Source organism: Callorhinus ursinus, unplaced genomic scaffold (genome assembly GCF_003265705.2).
Source record: "Callorhinus ursinus isolate GAN/ISIS: 27379988/994484 unplaced genomic scaffold, GSC_fseal_2.0 scaffold8, whole genome shotgun sequence".
Taxonomy (NCBI): Eukaryota; Metazoa; Chordata; class Mammalia; order Carnivora; family Otariidae; genus Callorhinus; species Callorhinus ursinus.
This window is the reverse complement of record NW_027397070.1, coordinates 68,190,046-68,204,165: the sequence shown is the minus strand read 5'-3', so window position 1 is coordinate 68,204,165 and position 14,120 is coordinate 68,190,046. Positions and strand designations below refer to the sequence as shown.

Below are 14,120 nucleotides of genomic sequence, written 5' to 3'. Positions count from 1 at the left end.
CCTTCTACCTGCGCCCCCCCCCCCGGGTGTGTGTGTGTGTGTGTGTGTGTGTGTGTGTGTGTGTGTGTCTCTCTCTCTCTGCCTTCCACCTGCCTCCCCTGAACACCCCTGGGACACAGGAACCCTTTCCATTGTCCAGACGAGGGAACCAAGGCACAGAGTGGGTTGGGCCCGTCTTCAGGTCACAGCCCGCAGAGCCTTGCCCAAGCCCAGCTTTCCTGGCCCCCAAGGCTCTGGGGCCCATCCTCTACGTGAAGCCCGGAGAAGGTCCAGAGGGGTGGGCAGATGGAGAGGGTGCAGAGGAGCTGGCCCACGGCAGAAAGTTCTGGGCCCTGAGGGTCTCCACACAGCGTGGCCTGGCTGGGCAGGCCCCCAGGGTGATGGCCCCATAAACCAGCTCACCAAGTCTTCCTGGTCACTGGGGTTCAGTGACTGAGAAAGAAACCAAGACGCAGAGAAGGGACGGATGTGCTCCCGGGCCGCCTCCCCACCTGCTTGCACACGTGCTGGCCGGGGTGCTTGGCGTTTTGTGTGTGGCCTCCCGCACTTGGCTCCCCTTAGACCCACTCCCAGTGTCCTCGGACCTCCTGGGCGGCCCTGGGGAGCGCCATCCTCCAGTCCTTGTTTGGGCACTCCTTTTATGGGACCCTAAGCTGGGCCCCCTGCAGCCCGAGGCACCTCACCTGGGCCAGGGCTCCCGTGGAAAAGCGGCTGGGGACCCTGGGCAGACGCGCAGCCTCTGACACGGGCGGGCCCGACACCAGAAGGCCCGATCCCCTCCCCACCCGGCCTTGCCCCTGCTCCTCGGGCTGTGGGGAGTCGGATGCCCAGTTGCCATTTAAAGTGTTCGCTGAGGGGCGCCCGGGTGGCTCGGTCGTTGGGCGGCTGCCTTCGGCTCAGGTCATGGTCGCGGGGTCCTGGGATCGAGCCCTGCATCGGGCTCCCTGCTCGGCCGGAGCTTCTCCTCCTTTTGTCACTCTCCTGCCCCCACTCCCCACTTGTGCTCTCTGCTCTCTCTCTCAAATAAATAAAATCTTTATTTTATTTTAGTTATATTTAGTTTTTGAAAGTGCTGAATTTGGTGGCATCCGTCAGGTGCCAGACCGGCTGGGAGCTCCAGGCTGGGAGGCAGGGCTCAGGGCTAGAGGAGTGTCCCTGCGGGTGGGGGCGGGGGTGGGGGGGAATCTAGTTTAACCCACTCACCTGGCGTCGGGGGAAGGGTGGCAGCTTTGGAGGCAGGTGGGGCTTGCTGGGGGCTCTTTCCAGCCCCCAGCCTTCTCTGAGCTGCACTCACTTCCTCTGGGCAACAGATAACAGACCCTGCCCCTGGGCTGTGGAGAGGAGCCTGCGGGGTGGGGTGGGTTTCCGAGGGCGGCCACCCTGTCCTCTGCCCAGGCCCTGGCCTCACACCCTGCCTCCTCTCCCGCATCGCTCAGCGCCCCCTGTCCGCCTGCGTGGGCCCAGGGACCTCTTCCTGCTGCTGGTCGCACCTCTGGCCACCACCTGGGAGACATTCGGGGCCAGCTAAAACACGCGATTCCTTCCCACAGGGCCCAGCTTGCCCGGTACCTGAGCTGTCCTCACCCCCCTCCGCCAGCTACAGCTCTGCGGGACAGAAGCCAGAGGCTGTTGTGCACGCCATGAAGGTGAGGGCCAGACCTCACTCCCTCGGGGGGGCCCCCAGGTCCCTGGTGCAGTGCGGGACCCGGAACCTTCCACCCCACATTTGCTCGGGTTCGTGGGTGTCTGAGCAGCAGGGCGGGAGGGGTGCGGCCCAGACGCCTGGAACACCTCGGGGGAGGGAGTTGGAGGTGTCGGTTGGCAGTAGCAGGTGGGCCACAGGTTGTCACCTGTCTGCCATCCCAGTAGCAGGAAACTGATACCTGGGCCGGGTAGGGGGCGGGCGGGCACTCCCTCTAAGTCAGAGAGGTGGGGGCCGGGCTGGGGTAGGACTCAGGCTCGGGCCTCCCAGGCCCAGCCCCGCCTGCAGGTGCAGCTCCGGGGGAGGGGGAGGGGGAGGGGGCTGGCTCACCCGGCCCCCACGCCTGCCATGGCTGCGCCCCTCACCCCCCATGTGTGCATGGACGCGAGCACGCTGTGCCGCAGGTGTGGAGGCCTGTGCACGTCTGCACAGATACAGCATTCTTGTACCGGTGCGGGCAGTGACCCCATGTGTGCAAGTGGGCGCTGTCCTTGTGTCACTTCATCCAAGCCGGGGGCCCTGGGTTGCAGTGAGTGCACCTGTCCGAGGGTAGTCCCGCCCCCCCCCCCCCCCCATCTGTCATCCCTGCTCCCGGGTGACCCGTCCTCAGCTTTGCCCCCAGCGGTGATGCGGGGGTGTGGCTTCCCTTGCGGAGGGTCGCTAGGGTGAGGGAAGAGAACCGGCCCCTTGGGTCTCTCCATGGCCCCCCCCCCCAGCTGGGACCCAGTGGCTCCGGGTTCTTGGCTCCCGTGTGCAGCCTCCCCGCTGACCCTGCGGCCGGTTCCCCGCAGGTCTTGGAGGTGCACGAGAACTTGGACCGGCAGCTCCAGCACAGCTGTGAGGAGGACCTGAGTGAGAAGGAGAAGGCCATCGTCCGCGAGATGTGCAACGTGAGGCCCTTCCCGGGGCCGGGGACCGCCCGTGCGAGCGGGGCGGGCCCCCGTGTGGCCACGGCCTTCCCCCCGTGGGCAGGGCCGCGGACACTCGTCCTGAGAGTGGGGGCCCTGACCTCTGCAGGCCTGTCCATGCCCGGAGCGCGCCCCCCAGCCCCCTGGGACGGGTCCCGTTCACCCCACATACCCCATCCCTTGGCCCCGGGTGGCTGTTGGCCACACCCAGGTGGTGGTCAGACCAGAGGTGCAGGTGGGCCCCTACAAGGCTGGGGCTGCATTTGCTTCTGGAAGCCGGGCTATTTCTGTGGCCGCCCAGGACTGGGCGGGGGGGGAGGGTCTTACCCCCGACCCGCCTGGCCAGTGTGTGTCCTCTCTGGACCCTTGTAGGAGCCCGCAGGGGGCCGCACGGGGCCTCACCTGGGGCCCGGTGTCCTGAGCGCCCCTGCCTCCTAGGCTGCCTCCTGCCCCTCTGGACCCCGTGTGGCCTCAGTTTCCCCTCCCGGCCCCATGGCTCTGGGGACGTGGGTGATTTTGAGGGGCCCGAGGCAGTGTGGGTGCCCGGGGCCGGCGGGTGGGCTCGGGTGGGCTCTGCACTCACAGCTCGCCCCCACCCACAGGTGGTCTGGCGAAAACTGGGAGACGCGGCCAGCTCCAAGCCCTCCATCCGGCAGCACCTGTCTGGGAACCAGTTCAAGGGGCCTTTGTAGGGCCGCGCCTCCGTGGACGTGGACTGGCCCCGCGGGGCGCCCAGGACGAGTCGCAGCCACCGTGTTCGTTTCCTGTGGTGAATTGTACATAGGCCGCCGCCCGCCGTGGCCCGGGCCCCCTCCGTCTCCCTCCTCACACACCAGCACACGGAAGACGAGAGGCTGCCGGCTGTGCCCCGCGGCAGAGCGGCCCGGACAGCCTCGTTCCTGCTCTGGGGCCCCACTGCCGAGAGGCCGAAGGCCGCTCTGGGACGCCGGGCCCCGGGGTCACCCCAGGCTGGGCCCGGCCTTGGCGGAGGGGCACCTCATCGAGCCTTCCACCCCCAGGCTGCCACCCGCGCTGGGCAGAGGCCACTGGCAGCTAGACCTGATGCAGGGGGCACCGCTTCTCAGCCCTCCGCTGCGGCCCGAACACCAGCTCACCGAGCACTGCGTCCCGAGTCGCGGACAGGGAAGCTTGGTGCGTGGGGCTGGCTGGAGGCCCCGAGGCCCTTTCCTCTGGCGCCCCCCCCCCCCGACCGCCCCATGCCCAGCTCCCTGCTGCAAGCTGCTGCTTGGTTTCAGGGTTCTTGCCCCCAGCCCCAAACACACACACTCGCTGCAGAGTCCCCCCACCCCGGGCCAGGTCGTGCCCTAGCTTTTCGGGTCCCTCCTGCCCAGTGCCCGAGGCCTCTCCATTTCTGTGGTTCACATGATGGGCCAGGGAGGTAGGAGGCTGAGCCCCACGCTCGCTCTCTCGGTGGGCAGCACCGGGCTGAGCTGGGCCTCTGGTATCCCCCAGAGCCTGGCCCGAGCCAGGGTCACTGTGGACAGAGCTACATGGACTGGCCCTTGGGAGACTTCTGCCCTCTCTGGAAGGAGCCTGACCTGGCTCTGGCTTTAATTGGCTGTGTGACCTTCAGCAAGTCACTCAGCTTCTCCGGGCCCCTAGTGGGAAAAGGAGGCCTCAGGTTCTCTGGGCCGTGCTCACCACCTGAGGCCACCGGCTTTGTGCAGCCTGGGCCTCTGTCGCGGCCCGCGCGCCCAGGTGGTCCATCCAGCCAGAGGCCGCTGCTGGCGGGGCTGGATGGAGCCGGGGACCGAGCGGGGTTCCACTGCCTTGCTGCCTCCTCGTAGGTGCTGCCACCTCCCCTCCCTGAGCTTCAGTGTCCTCTGCTGGAGAAGGGACAGCCTCAGGCCCTCCTCGCAGGGCTCGGGATCGAACGAGACCTTCAGTGTAAATGACCTTGTACAAACTATAGAGCGTGATAGAGAGACGTTGAAATTGGTGAGGAAGGTGAGGCCCAGAAGGTGGGTGATTGGGGGCACATTACAGACGAGCTCCCGGATGCTGGGAGGTGGGCGGGCCACTGTGAGTGCTGTTGGCATCGGCCCTGACGGCCACTCGGTCCCTCCCTCCTCCTTCACCGTCCGGTGGTTGCTCAGCTCCGTGCCGCAAGCATTGAGGAGCCCAGAAGACCGCTTTTGTAGCAGGCAGGCCTCGTCCAGGCCCACATGAGGGCCGGGGGCCGGGCGAGGGGCCGGGGGAGGCCACCCTGTTCCTAGAGCCCCAGCGGGAACTCTGCGTCACTCCCGCCGCCTGTCAGCCGTCGGCGCCCTTGGGTTGGTCGTGCACTCTCGGGGGAAAGGCTCGCAGCCCTCATTGTGCCCAGGGAGTGCCAAGTGGGGGGCTGGTGACGGCGACAGGCGTGTTCCTCTTGCGCTGGGTGTTACAGGGAGCTCTGGGCTCTTCCTGGAGGGAGCCTGCCAGCAGGTCAGGTGGTGAGCTACCTGTCACTAGGGGTATGCGTTTGAAGCTGGGGAACACCCTTGGTCATGGTACCAGGCAATTCTTGTCCTAGTGGGTAGTGAGCTGGGGGGTAGAGGCCCCCTCTGGATCTTGGAGTCCAAAGAACCATAGAGCAGCCCGGGGTGGGGGGGATGGGTCCATTTTGGGTGGAAGCCACATCTGGGAGCCCAGTTGTCATGTCTGGATCAGGTTGGCTTGGCCACCACTGAAAATAAGCAATAAGTAAGGGCTCCTGGTATCTGCAGATCCGCAAACTGACCCAGGGAAGCACAGCTTTGATGGGACCGTCCCCGCCTCCGGAAGGAAGTGACCCTGTCCCTCATGCTGTGGTGGCGTCCGGGGGTCAGGTGCAGCCTTTCTGCCTGGACCCTCCTGCGCACCATAGAGGCAGCAGAACCAGGCGCAGACCCACCGCTGCTCGTGTTCCTGAGCCAAGTGCATGGGGATGGCTTTCGAGGACAGAACTGTACCTGTGACAGTCATCTAACGTAATAAGCTGTTAAAAAAAAAAAAAAAAAAAGCCAGCAGCACCCCTGCCTGACCCCACGGGGCAGGGGGTGGGTGGGTGCAGTGGGACCCCACAGACGGGGGAGGGTCAGAGGAGCCTCACGACAGGGGCGGCCAGGGGCCAGGTGAGCATGAGTCCCAGCCCTGCCAGCAACACGGGCGTGCGTCCGGTGACGTCGGGTGACCCTCCCCCCCTCCGGAGCCTTAGCTGTAGAAGCTCACGGTGGGGGGAGGGGTGTTGCCGAACTTGGTGCCCTTTCGTAAAGGTCCCTTTACGTTTCAGATACTCTGATTCTAGATCTTGAAGCCCCACGTGACACCTGTACTGGGGCTTCAGTTCCCACTGTGATGGATGTCACCCTTCCAGCCTCACCCCAGGTGGCCAAGGCCATCCTGGGATCAGAATCTGCTGAGCACATTTTTTTAGGGTGGCACATTTTTATCCAAAAGTTATTAGCTACACATCAGTGTTTAAAGAGAAAAAAGTGACCTTTCATTTTTTTTTTTCTTGGAAACTTGAGAGGAAACGAAATACATACTACTGATTTTTTTTTTTTTTTAAAGGAAAAAGCTAAATGCATGACTGCAGAGCGGTAGAGGTGTATATTTTTCATACTGTAGCGGGGGGGGGAGTATTTGTGCTGCTTTCTGGAATTGGGCTGGAATGTTTGGTTGCTGGCCCCGGGCCGTCAGCCATGCTGTTCTCCATGGTGGGTGACTGCCGTGAGAACCGGGGCCAGCCCCTCGCCCGGCTCCAGGAGGAGCTGGGAGCTGTGGACCCCTGTGCCCGTTTCTACCTTCCACTGAACCACTTTGATTTGGGGAGAGAAAAAGAAATAGAACTTTTGATAGTGTGGTAAAAACATTGATTTGAACTATTTTAGTAAAAGGAGTAACAGAAGATTGTGATAGTGTATACTTTGCGCTAGATAAATAAAGGCTCTTTGCAAGCCTCTGTGGTGGGTGCGCAGTGCTTGTTTTTTTGCGGGGGGTCCACCGGGCGGAGGGCCACGGCCCCTGGGAGCACCTCAGATGTGGGGGCTTGGCCTGGTGCTGGAGACCACAGACGGCTGCTCCCTTGGGGGTCCTAGGAGCCCGTGTCCCGTGCAGGTCCCGTTTGGAACTCACCGGGTTCCTCCGAAGGGACCCCACGCAGGCACGGTGTGGGGGGCTGGCCCGCAAGGACAGACCCAAAAGGGCACTGCCTTGGGGGGATGTGGGGGTCAGGCCTGGGGGTTGCGAGGCCAGTGTCCCCCCCCGGACTTCACATCCTAGGGCTGCTTACGGCCTGGGGCCCCACCTTGTGCAGAAGAAACAAAAGGGTCGTTTCAGAACAGGTTTTATTTGGATAAATGACCAAAGGAGCCGCATCTGTAACCAAGATGGAATTCACAGTATGTTGTTACATTCACACTTAAAAAATATATCTCTATGTACAGGAATTTGCAAATTGATGTAAACATACATTACTTTCCAAGTACACTTCTCCCCTTCTCTCTGGAGGAAAAAGAACAAAGCCATCCAACAAGGCAACCCCTTCAAAGTAAGTTTAATACAAAGGATGTAAATATCTCTAAATCAAAAAAGTGGTTCGTCTGACCTACTGGGTGTCGGGAGGGAACGTCACGGAATGAAAGCGATGACAACAGCTTGACTTCAGATGGAACTGGACTATTTAAAATGGATTTTCCAGGAAAAATAGGCACTGATTTCTAGAAGGAAATTCACTCCTTACTGAAGCTATTTCTTGAGCCAATATGGCTGGTTAACGTTTTCACGAGTACAAGTAACCCAGGGCAGGACCCTCCGACGCCACCAGCTGAGACCAAGTGCGCGGTCGGATCGAAACCGGCGCTGCTCAGGCTATACTGAAAGCCACTGGCCCCATTCTCCAGATGTGGAGGACCACCCCAATTTCATCTCGGGTCCGGGCCGTTTCTTCCCATACTGCAACTGTCTAGCATTATATAAGGTACCCTGCTGCTTACCCACTTAAACTACTCTTCAAGTTGATTAGAAAAACTTGTTAAAAAAAAAGGGGGGGGGAAAGGCATCACGTTATCTCATCCAGGCTGCCCGCCCCAGCCCCCCAACCGGAGGCATGCCAGGTGGGGGGATGGGTGGGGGCACGGGTGGCTGTCCTCCTGGGGGGACGGCCGGAGGTGGGTAGCTAGCCGGTGGCAGGCCCAGGCCTGGAGGAGGGTGAGGGGGGACTGCGTGGGTGGGGGGCAGGCGTGGGGGTGGGGGTGGGAAGTTGGGGTTGTAGGTGGGGGGAGGAGGGGGATAGCCTGGAGTCGGGGGAGGAATGGCAGGAGGGGGGAAGGAGGCTGGGGGAGGGGGCACGGGCGGAGGGGGCGGGTTGGGTGGGTAGACGTGTGGGTGGTAGGGCAGGTGAGCCGGCGGGCCGTAGGCTGGGGGCAGGGCACCATAGGAGGGGCCCTCGGTCTTCATCATGGACTGCAGGCTCTGGTAACCCTCTCCAGACATGTAGGAGCTGGTGGTAGACATCCCGGTCATGTAGCTGGAGGGCGGCGGCGGCGGCGGCCGGTGTGGCAGCGGCGGCGGCTGGTGCACGGGCGCCGGGTGGGCCGGAGGAGGAATCTGGACTTTGGGAAGGTCACTGGTGTCCACGGGGCCCGGGGGCTCCGCCTCGCCTAAGGGAGCTGAGAGGGGAGGCTTCCGGTCTGCAGAGGAGAGACAAGTGACTGCCGGGCCCTGGGGTGGCTCCCAGGGCTTGCTTGTGCAGGGACACGTCCACTGACGACCTCAGGGTGGGGAAGGCCACCCCGGGAGCCAGGAGCTCCACAGAATTCTCATGCCCCCCCTTCCCCCCCACCGGCTATAGCACCAGCAGGGCTGCTGCTCTTCCCCCAGGGCCAAGGTCACAGAGAACAGCGACAGCTCTTGCTGCCGGTGCCTGCTGCCCCCACGAGGACCCGCTCCCCCCAGCATGGCCGGGTCTCCCTCCCTCGGTCCTCACCACACCGGCCAAGGCCAAGCCTGCAGTGCCTGGAGCCCCTCCTGCTAGTACAGACAGACGGGAGTGGGCCCTTCTTCCTGCCCGTCTCTGCCCAGAGACCGTGAGGCCAGGGCCATGTCACCTTATGTCTGCAGCACGGGGCAGCGAGCGCAAAGCCTGCGAGTCAGTCAGGTGAATGAGGCAACATTTAAAAACGTACGAACAAGTCTCTGACATTCCCGATGAAGCCGCCAAAGGAGCAACTCTGGTTCGAGTTTACTAAGGGAAGTGACCTCAGCCCCTAGTGCGTGCTCTCAGGAGCGCTGCTGAGCTTTCGGGTGCCGCCCTCCGTGGTGCTTCCCAGCACAGTGCCCCCCCTGCTCCCTTCGTCCAGAGCCTCACTGCAACATTTCTACCTGTGATTCCCCTCTGCATTCATGGTCAGATACCTGGAGAATGACACCGGGGACACCCCACCAGCAGTGGACAGTCACTGAGAAAGTGTGTTCTTAGGATAATTCCTAAGGCAGCCCAGAAGTCAAGGGCAAAGCATAGGAGCCAAGATCTCGGTCCAGAGAACACAAAAGAGTAAGGGCCACGAAGGGGGTTTCAGGTCTCCCAGCACGTGGCCTCGTGTGCTCCCTGCGGCTCCGAGCAGCCCCGACTGTGCCGACACGGACACGCAACGTGCCCAGGCTGGGCATCCGCGGAGGCCTCACTGCTCTCGCCAAGTGAGCTAGGACATCTTCGCCCGACAGCAGTGTCCCTAGGGCCTGGCCTGAACGAACCAGCAGGCCCACCCAAGGCAGCAGGTCAGACATGCCTTTGGAGAAATACGGGCTCCAGGGTAGGGCCAGGGGCCTTTGAGTTCCAAAACTGACTAGAGAACATAAAGTATGAACTTGAGGCCTGTGGACAAAAGGGCCAACCACCTTGAATTCCTCCCGTGCGTCACTCCACGCGCCTGGGTCCACTAACACGCTCTTCTGCCTTTGAGACATCACTTCCTGTCACCTACAACACTGCTGCCTCCCCACGTCACCCGTCCATCCGCCTGTCCTCTGTACCTCGGCCTGGAACAGGTGGTCTCTCCAGGCACCTGTGCTGCTTCTCTTCATCCTCGCCTTGACGCCTGCCACCACCAGCCGCCCTCGGAGACATCCCTGGTGACCTAAGTGCCTCTTCCCGCCTCCTGCACCTCATTAGGGACTGTGGTTCCCCAAACCACAGACCCTGCTCCTCCTCTGAGCCTTCTTTTCCACCCACCTCCCATTGGCCACAGGCCCCTATGAAGTAGTGGCGGGACCTCGCTGGAGTGAGCTCCCGTGGCCTGGCCCCCTGATCCCTCTGTGTCCAGCTCCACTTTCAGCAACTGCAGCTGCCAGACCCCATGCTCCCTCCCACCGCGGCCCTTCTAGCAGCCCAGCCGGCTCCCACCACCTGCTGCCGGGACCTTCGCCCTTCCTGCCTGCTGCCCGTGGTGGGAGCTCCATGCGTTCTGCGGGGCTCCTGACACCATGCCCAGGCCACCCCTGCCCCGCGGTGTGCAGCTGTCTCCCTGCCCTGGGCTCCCCAGGCCACCACACCTCTTCTCAGCCACACCCCTGGGCACAGGGGCTGGGGATCTGTGCTTGCTTGCAGAGGAGATGCTACATAAATACTGAAATGACCTACTGCAGGTGCCTTTTTAAGCAGGCTTCATACTAGAATGGGAACTGTAGGATTTGTCCCAAAGCAGAAAATGATGGCCCTATTTTCCCAAAGCTTCTAAAGTGCTATGACTGACCATAAGCAGAAAGAAATATAATGGGTGGTACCTCTGCCCCAGGCACTCGGCACTGGGAGCCCAAATGTGAGCCGTGGGGTGGGGCGGGTCAGCCCAGCACCCCTCAGAACACACGCAACTCCTGCCCACCCCAGCCTCCTGCTCCATCTTCCAGAACGCTGTCCCCGGGAGAGAATGCTATATCCCTTACAAGGCTTCTCCTCTGGGTTTACATGGCGCCAAGGAAGCTTCCCGGTTCCCTGTGGGCCTGTCGAGAACTCGTCATGCTTTATTCTCCACTCGACTCTGAGCAACTGCTTATTCTTCCAAATGTACCCAGACGATGTCCTGCCACTAGAAGCAGACGCGAGAGAGACTGGGGTCTAAGATCTACACCAGTCCTGCGGGTCAATGTTCATAAATTGTCAGGGCATTGTCAGGGCTTTGTTTTCCTAAAACTGATTCTACATTTATTTATCCTGCATAGTTTGGCCTTTATGCACACGAGAGGCCAGAGAATATCCAGATATACTTGGAATTTACAACATCCTCAAAAGATCTGGTTTGTGAAAGACAAACACCATTTTTTGAAAGATCCTTGGTCATTATCTTCTTTTAAAATTCTGGCTACCAGGTCTCCCTTCTATAGACTTGGCCCGGGCCTTCCCAAGTCTGCCCTTCAAAAAAGCAGAGAGAAAAGCTGGCCTTCCCACGCTGCTTTTCGCAGACACTCACCTGGAGGTGGGTGGGCCGGAGGCAACGGAGGGTGAGTGGTCTCGATTTTGGGGATTTTAGGTGGTGGTGGTTCTAAAAAGGAAAAGGAGATTGAAAAACAACTCATGCTTCCTCACGCGAATAAACATGTCATAGTGAAAGAAAAAGAAGAAAAAGGAAAATGTGCCATTCAGGAATTTCTTTGGGGAACAAGAGACAAAAGCTTTAGGGAACTTGAGGGAGACCTCAGCAAAACCAGTAGGTGCTAATCCTTTCATGAGAACCAAACAAGTCTAACAAACACCATCCCCCACCCCAAATAAAACAGCCTGCTGGCTTCTCACAGCTGTTTCTACATCTACCTGACTTCCTTGCTGACCATCCCGGACAAGGCCTTCCAACATGAGAGAAGCAGAGTACTGTCTCAGTTACCTGGGGTGGGGGTGGGGGGGGAAGGGGGTGGCTACCGGGTGCACGGTCATGTCACCCAGCCCTGAGGGCTCACGGGAGAAACCTTCCACCTTTGTATTCTTCATTGGGCACATTTTAAGTCTATTTTCTTCCTCACAAATATGTGCTCCCACGTCAGAAGGACATTAACGACATCAGAACAGATCTAGAGGCTGCAGAGCCAGCATAAAAGCAAATAGGACACTTGGGAGCGGAGCACATAGCCCACCCCTCGGGGTCCAGTGGCTATGGGCAACCAGCATCCACGGTGACAACGCTCAGTAGCCAAGCCAGGCTACGCCAAACCCAGGATCTTGTGTTTATGAGGGTAGGGAGTGTGTACACGTAACGCGGCACATTGCTTGTATGTTTTGACCCTTTCTTACAGAGACTCGCTTTATTCTGGCTTGTACACTGTTCTGATCGATTCTACTCTAGCATCGCTGAGCTGTCCTGGTTTCCTCTGTCCAAGTCCAGGGATGTGTCTGTCTGTATCGGCTTCCTGGGGGATCAAGTCCTCTCTCCTCTAGGTGGACGAATGGTACATGTGTGCCTCTAGCTTCTCTCTCTCTCTCTCCTAAAGCCGTGGACCTGACTTTTGAGCTCCACCCTAGACCCAGCAGCTCGCATGATGCCTTCCCAGCTCTGCTGTGACTGCTATTACCGTCACCACGGACGCCCAGAAGCTGTCTGGATCAGTGCCGCCCCCAAACAGAAGAGCCACACACGTGATTTAAAATTTTCTGGGAGTCACCTTAGAAAGAAGGGCATTGATTTAATATTTAATTTAACCTGATGTGTAAAAATCTGATCACTTCAATGTGTAATCGACATAAAAATTTATCAATAAGAGTTTTTACCTTCTTTTTTCTTAGTAACGCTTAGAAATCTGGTGTGTATTCTGCACTGAGGATACATGATGATTTGGGTTAGCCACACTTCAGCACTCGAAAGCCCCCTGCAGCTACTGACACGTAGCGCACAGCGTGGTCAAGGTCCTACCTGCAGGCCATGTCTGCACCCTCCGTTTGTGGCACCATGTCTCACTGAAAGGCTTGCGAGCTTCTTCCCGTTCCCAACCACCCGTCCTATTACTGCCGCCAGGAAACTTTTTATAAAATGAACTCAGACTTTGCCATCCTCCTGCTCAAACGTCTTCAGTGGCTCCCACTCCCTATGCAAAAACCCACATTTCCTCCACACGGACTCTGGTTCCAATCACACCTTCAGTCCCATCAAAGCTCCTCCCTTTTACCTCCTCACATTCTAGTCAGACCTCCTCTCCATCTGTTCCCAGTTCCTTTACCCACTTGCATCCTTCCACCTACAGGCCCAACCCCCCAGCTCAGCTCCAGGTGCTCAAAGGCCAGTCCTCCTCCAAGGTCACCAGTGGCTTGTTTCCGCCTCATATAGATGTACAGGTCTAGCACAGCGGCTCGGCTCAATTGTACATCCACGTGGCAAGGAGCGCAGCCTACCCTTGGGTCTCACACTTACTTTTTGCCCAGATGGAGAAGAAAAATTCACCTGTACTGAACTCATCATTTCCCCAAAGACCCTGAGAAAAATGTAGCTTTATTGTAACTTGAAGATCTCACAACAGTTCAATAAATCATTCACTGAGTGCCCACCCTAGAACTTAGCAACAGAGAAGCAGAAATGAGTAAGCACTGTTGTGCCTTCAAAGAGTTTAGCACATCAGGGCCCATGACACAGGGACAAAGGCTTCCAAATTTCTGTTTTGTGATCTTCCAGATTTTATGCACCCTTTCCATTTGTTTCCAATATAGAAACAAATTAACCAACTTTGGGCTCTAAAAAAAAAAACCCCAAAAAACCCAAACCCAAACCCAAGCAGTATTTGAAGAAGGTCTGGCCTGCATAAGCAGCAGGGCTGGGACACAGGGTGGTTCTCTGGGCAACAGCACTGCCTATCACTGCCATCCTGTCTGCCCGCCACTCTGCCACTTGGTGTTCAGGACGGGGACCCCCCAGGCCTGTTACTGTCTACTGCAGTGGGCTGAACCCAACCTCTAGAAAGGAACACTGTGGTAACCCTCCTCCTATGTTCATGATCACATTTGTATATAGGCTACCTAAGTACATTTTTATGGCTGCTCATGTTTTTTGATGACTTTGGTCAGAATACAGTCTGAAAACACAGTCACGGCACTTTTTCTGTCAGGCAGGGTAAAGTTCTGGATGGACTCTAAGGGTACATTTTAAGGGCAATCTAAGTCTTGCAGAAATGTTAACTAAGGATTTAAAGTTTTGATAAACAGACATATAAAGCTAAAAAAGCCCTCTAAGAACAGGAAGTTACCTGCTGCTTTGTTCTCTTCTTTGGGAGAAACAACCTGTTACAAAAGATAATACACAAGTGTTAACCAAGACCCGGGGTGCAGTGAGAAAAAACAGATTATCCAGGGCCCAACAGAAATCGCAGCAACAGAACACAGCTCCAGACAGAAACCAGCTCTGGCTTAGAGCCGCAGGGCAGACTGGACCCCCGGGAGATCACCCTCTGCTTCACTAAGTTTTAGGGCCTCTAATGCAGTGGCCTAAATTCGATGAGCTGTTTGCTGAGACACACACACACACACACACACACACACAGTGGCCTAAATTCGATGA

General features: G+C 58.6%; 2 protein-coding genes across 10 annotated transcripts in view; one reads left to right on the top strand and one right to left on the bottom strand.

Moving 5' to 3' along the window:
- Positions 1-6,796, top strand: part of CCDC85C (coiled-coil domain containing 85C) — a 74,395-nt gene extending 67,599 nt beyond the window's left edge. For 5 of the 8 annotated variants that reach the window (XM_073895865.1, XM_073895864.1, XM_073895863.1 and 2 more), the window contains 3 exons: positions 1,551-1,646; positions 2,494-2,592; positions 3,213-6,796. In XM_073895865.1, coding sequence (XP_073751966.1) covers positions 1,551-1,646; positions 2,494-2,592; positions 3,213-3,302 — 285 coding nt within the window. In that variant the 3' untranslated portion in view covers positions 3,303-6,796. The remainder of the gene's footprint in view (positions 1-1,550; positions 1,647-2,493; positions 2,593-3,212) is intronic. The other 3 variants (XM_073895868.1, XM_073895867.1, XM_025869148.2) reach the window with 1 other exon arrangement.
- A 125-nt stretch (positions 6,797-6,921) lies between these two features.
- The window catches only part of CCNK (cyclin K), a 28,868-nt gene continuing 21,669 nt past the window's right edge, over positions 6,922-14,120 (bottom strand). For both annotated transcript variants that reach the window (XM_025869377.2, XM_025869378.2), the window contains 3 exons: positions 13,810-13,843; positions 11,058-11,129; positions 6,922-8,282 (listed from right to left, as the gene is read on the bottom strand). In XM_025869377.2, the coding sequence (XP_025725162.1) occupies positions 7,657-8,282; positions 11,058-11,129; positions 13,810-13,843 (732 nt within the window). In that variant the 3' untranslated portion in view covers positions 6,922-7,656. The remainder of the gene's footprint in view (positions 8,283-11,057; positions 11,130-13,809; positions 13,844-14,120) is intronic.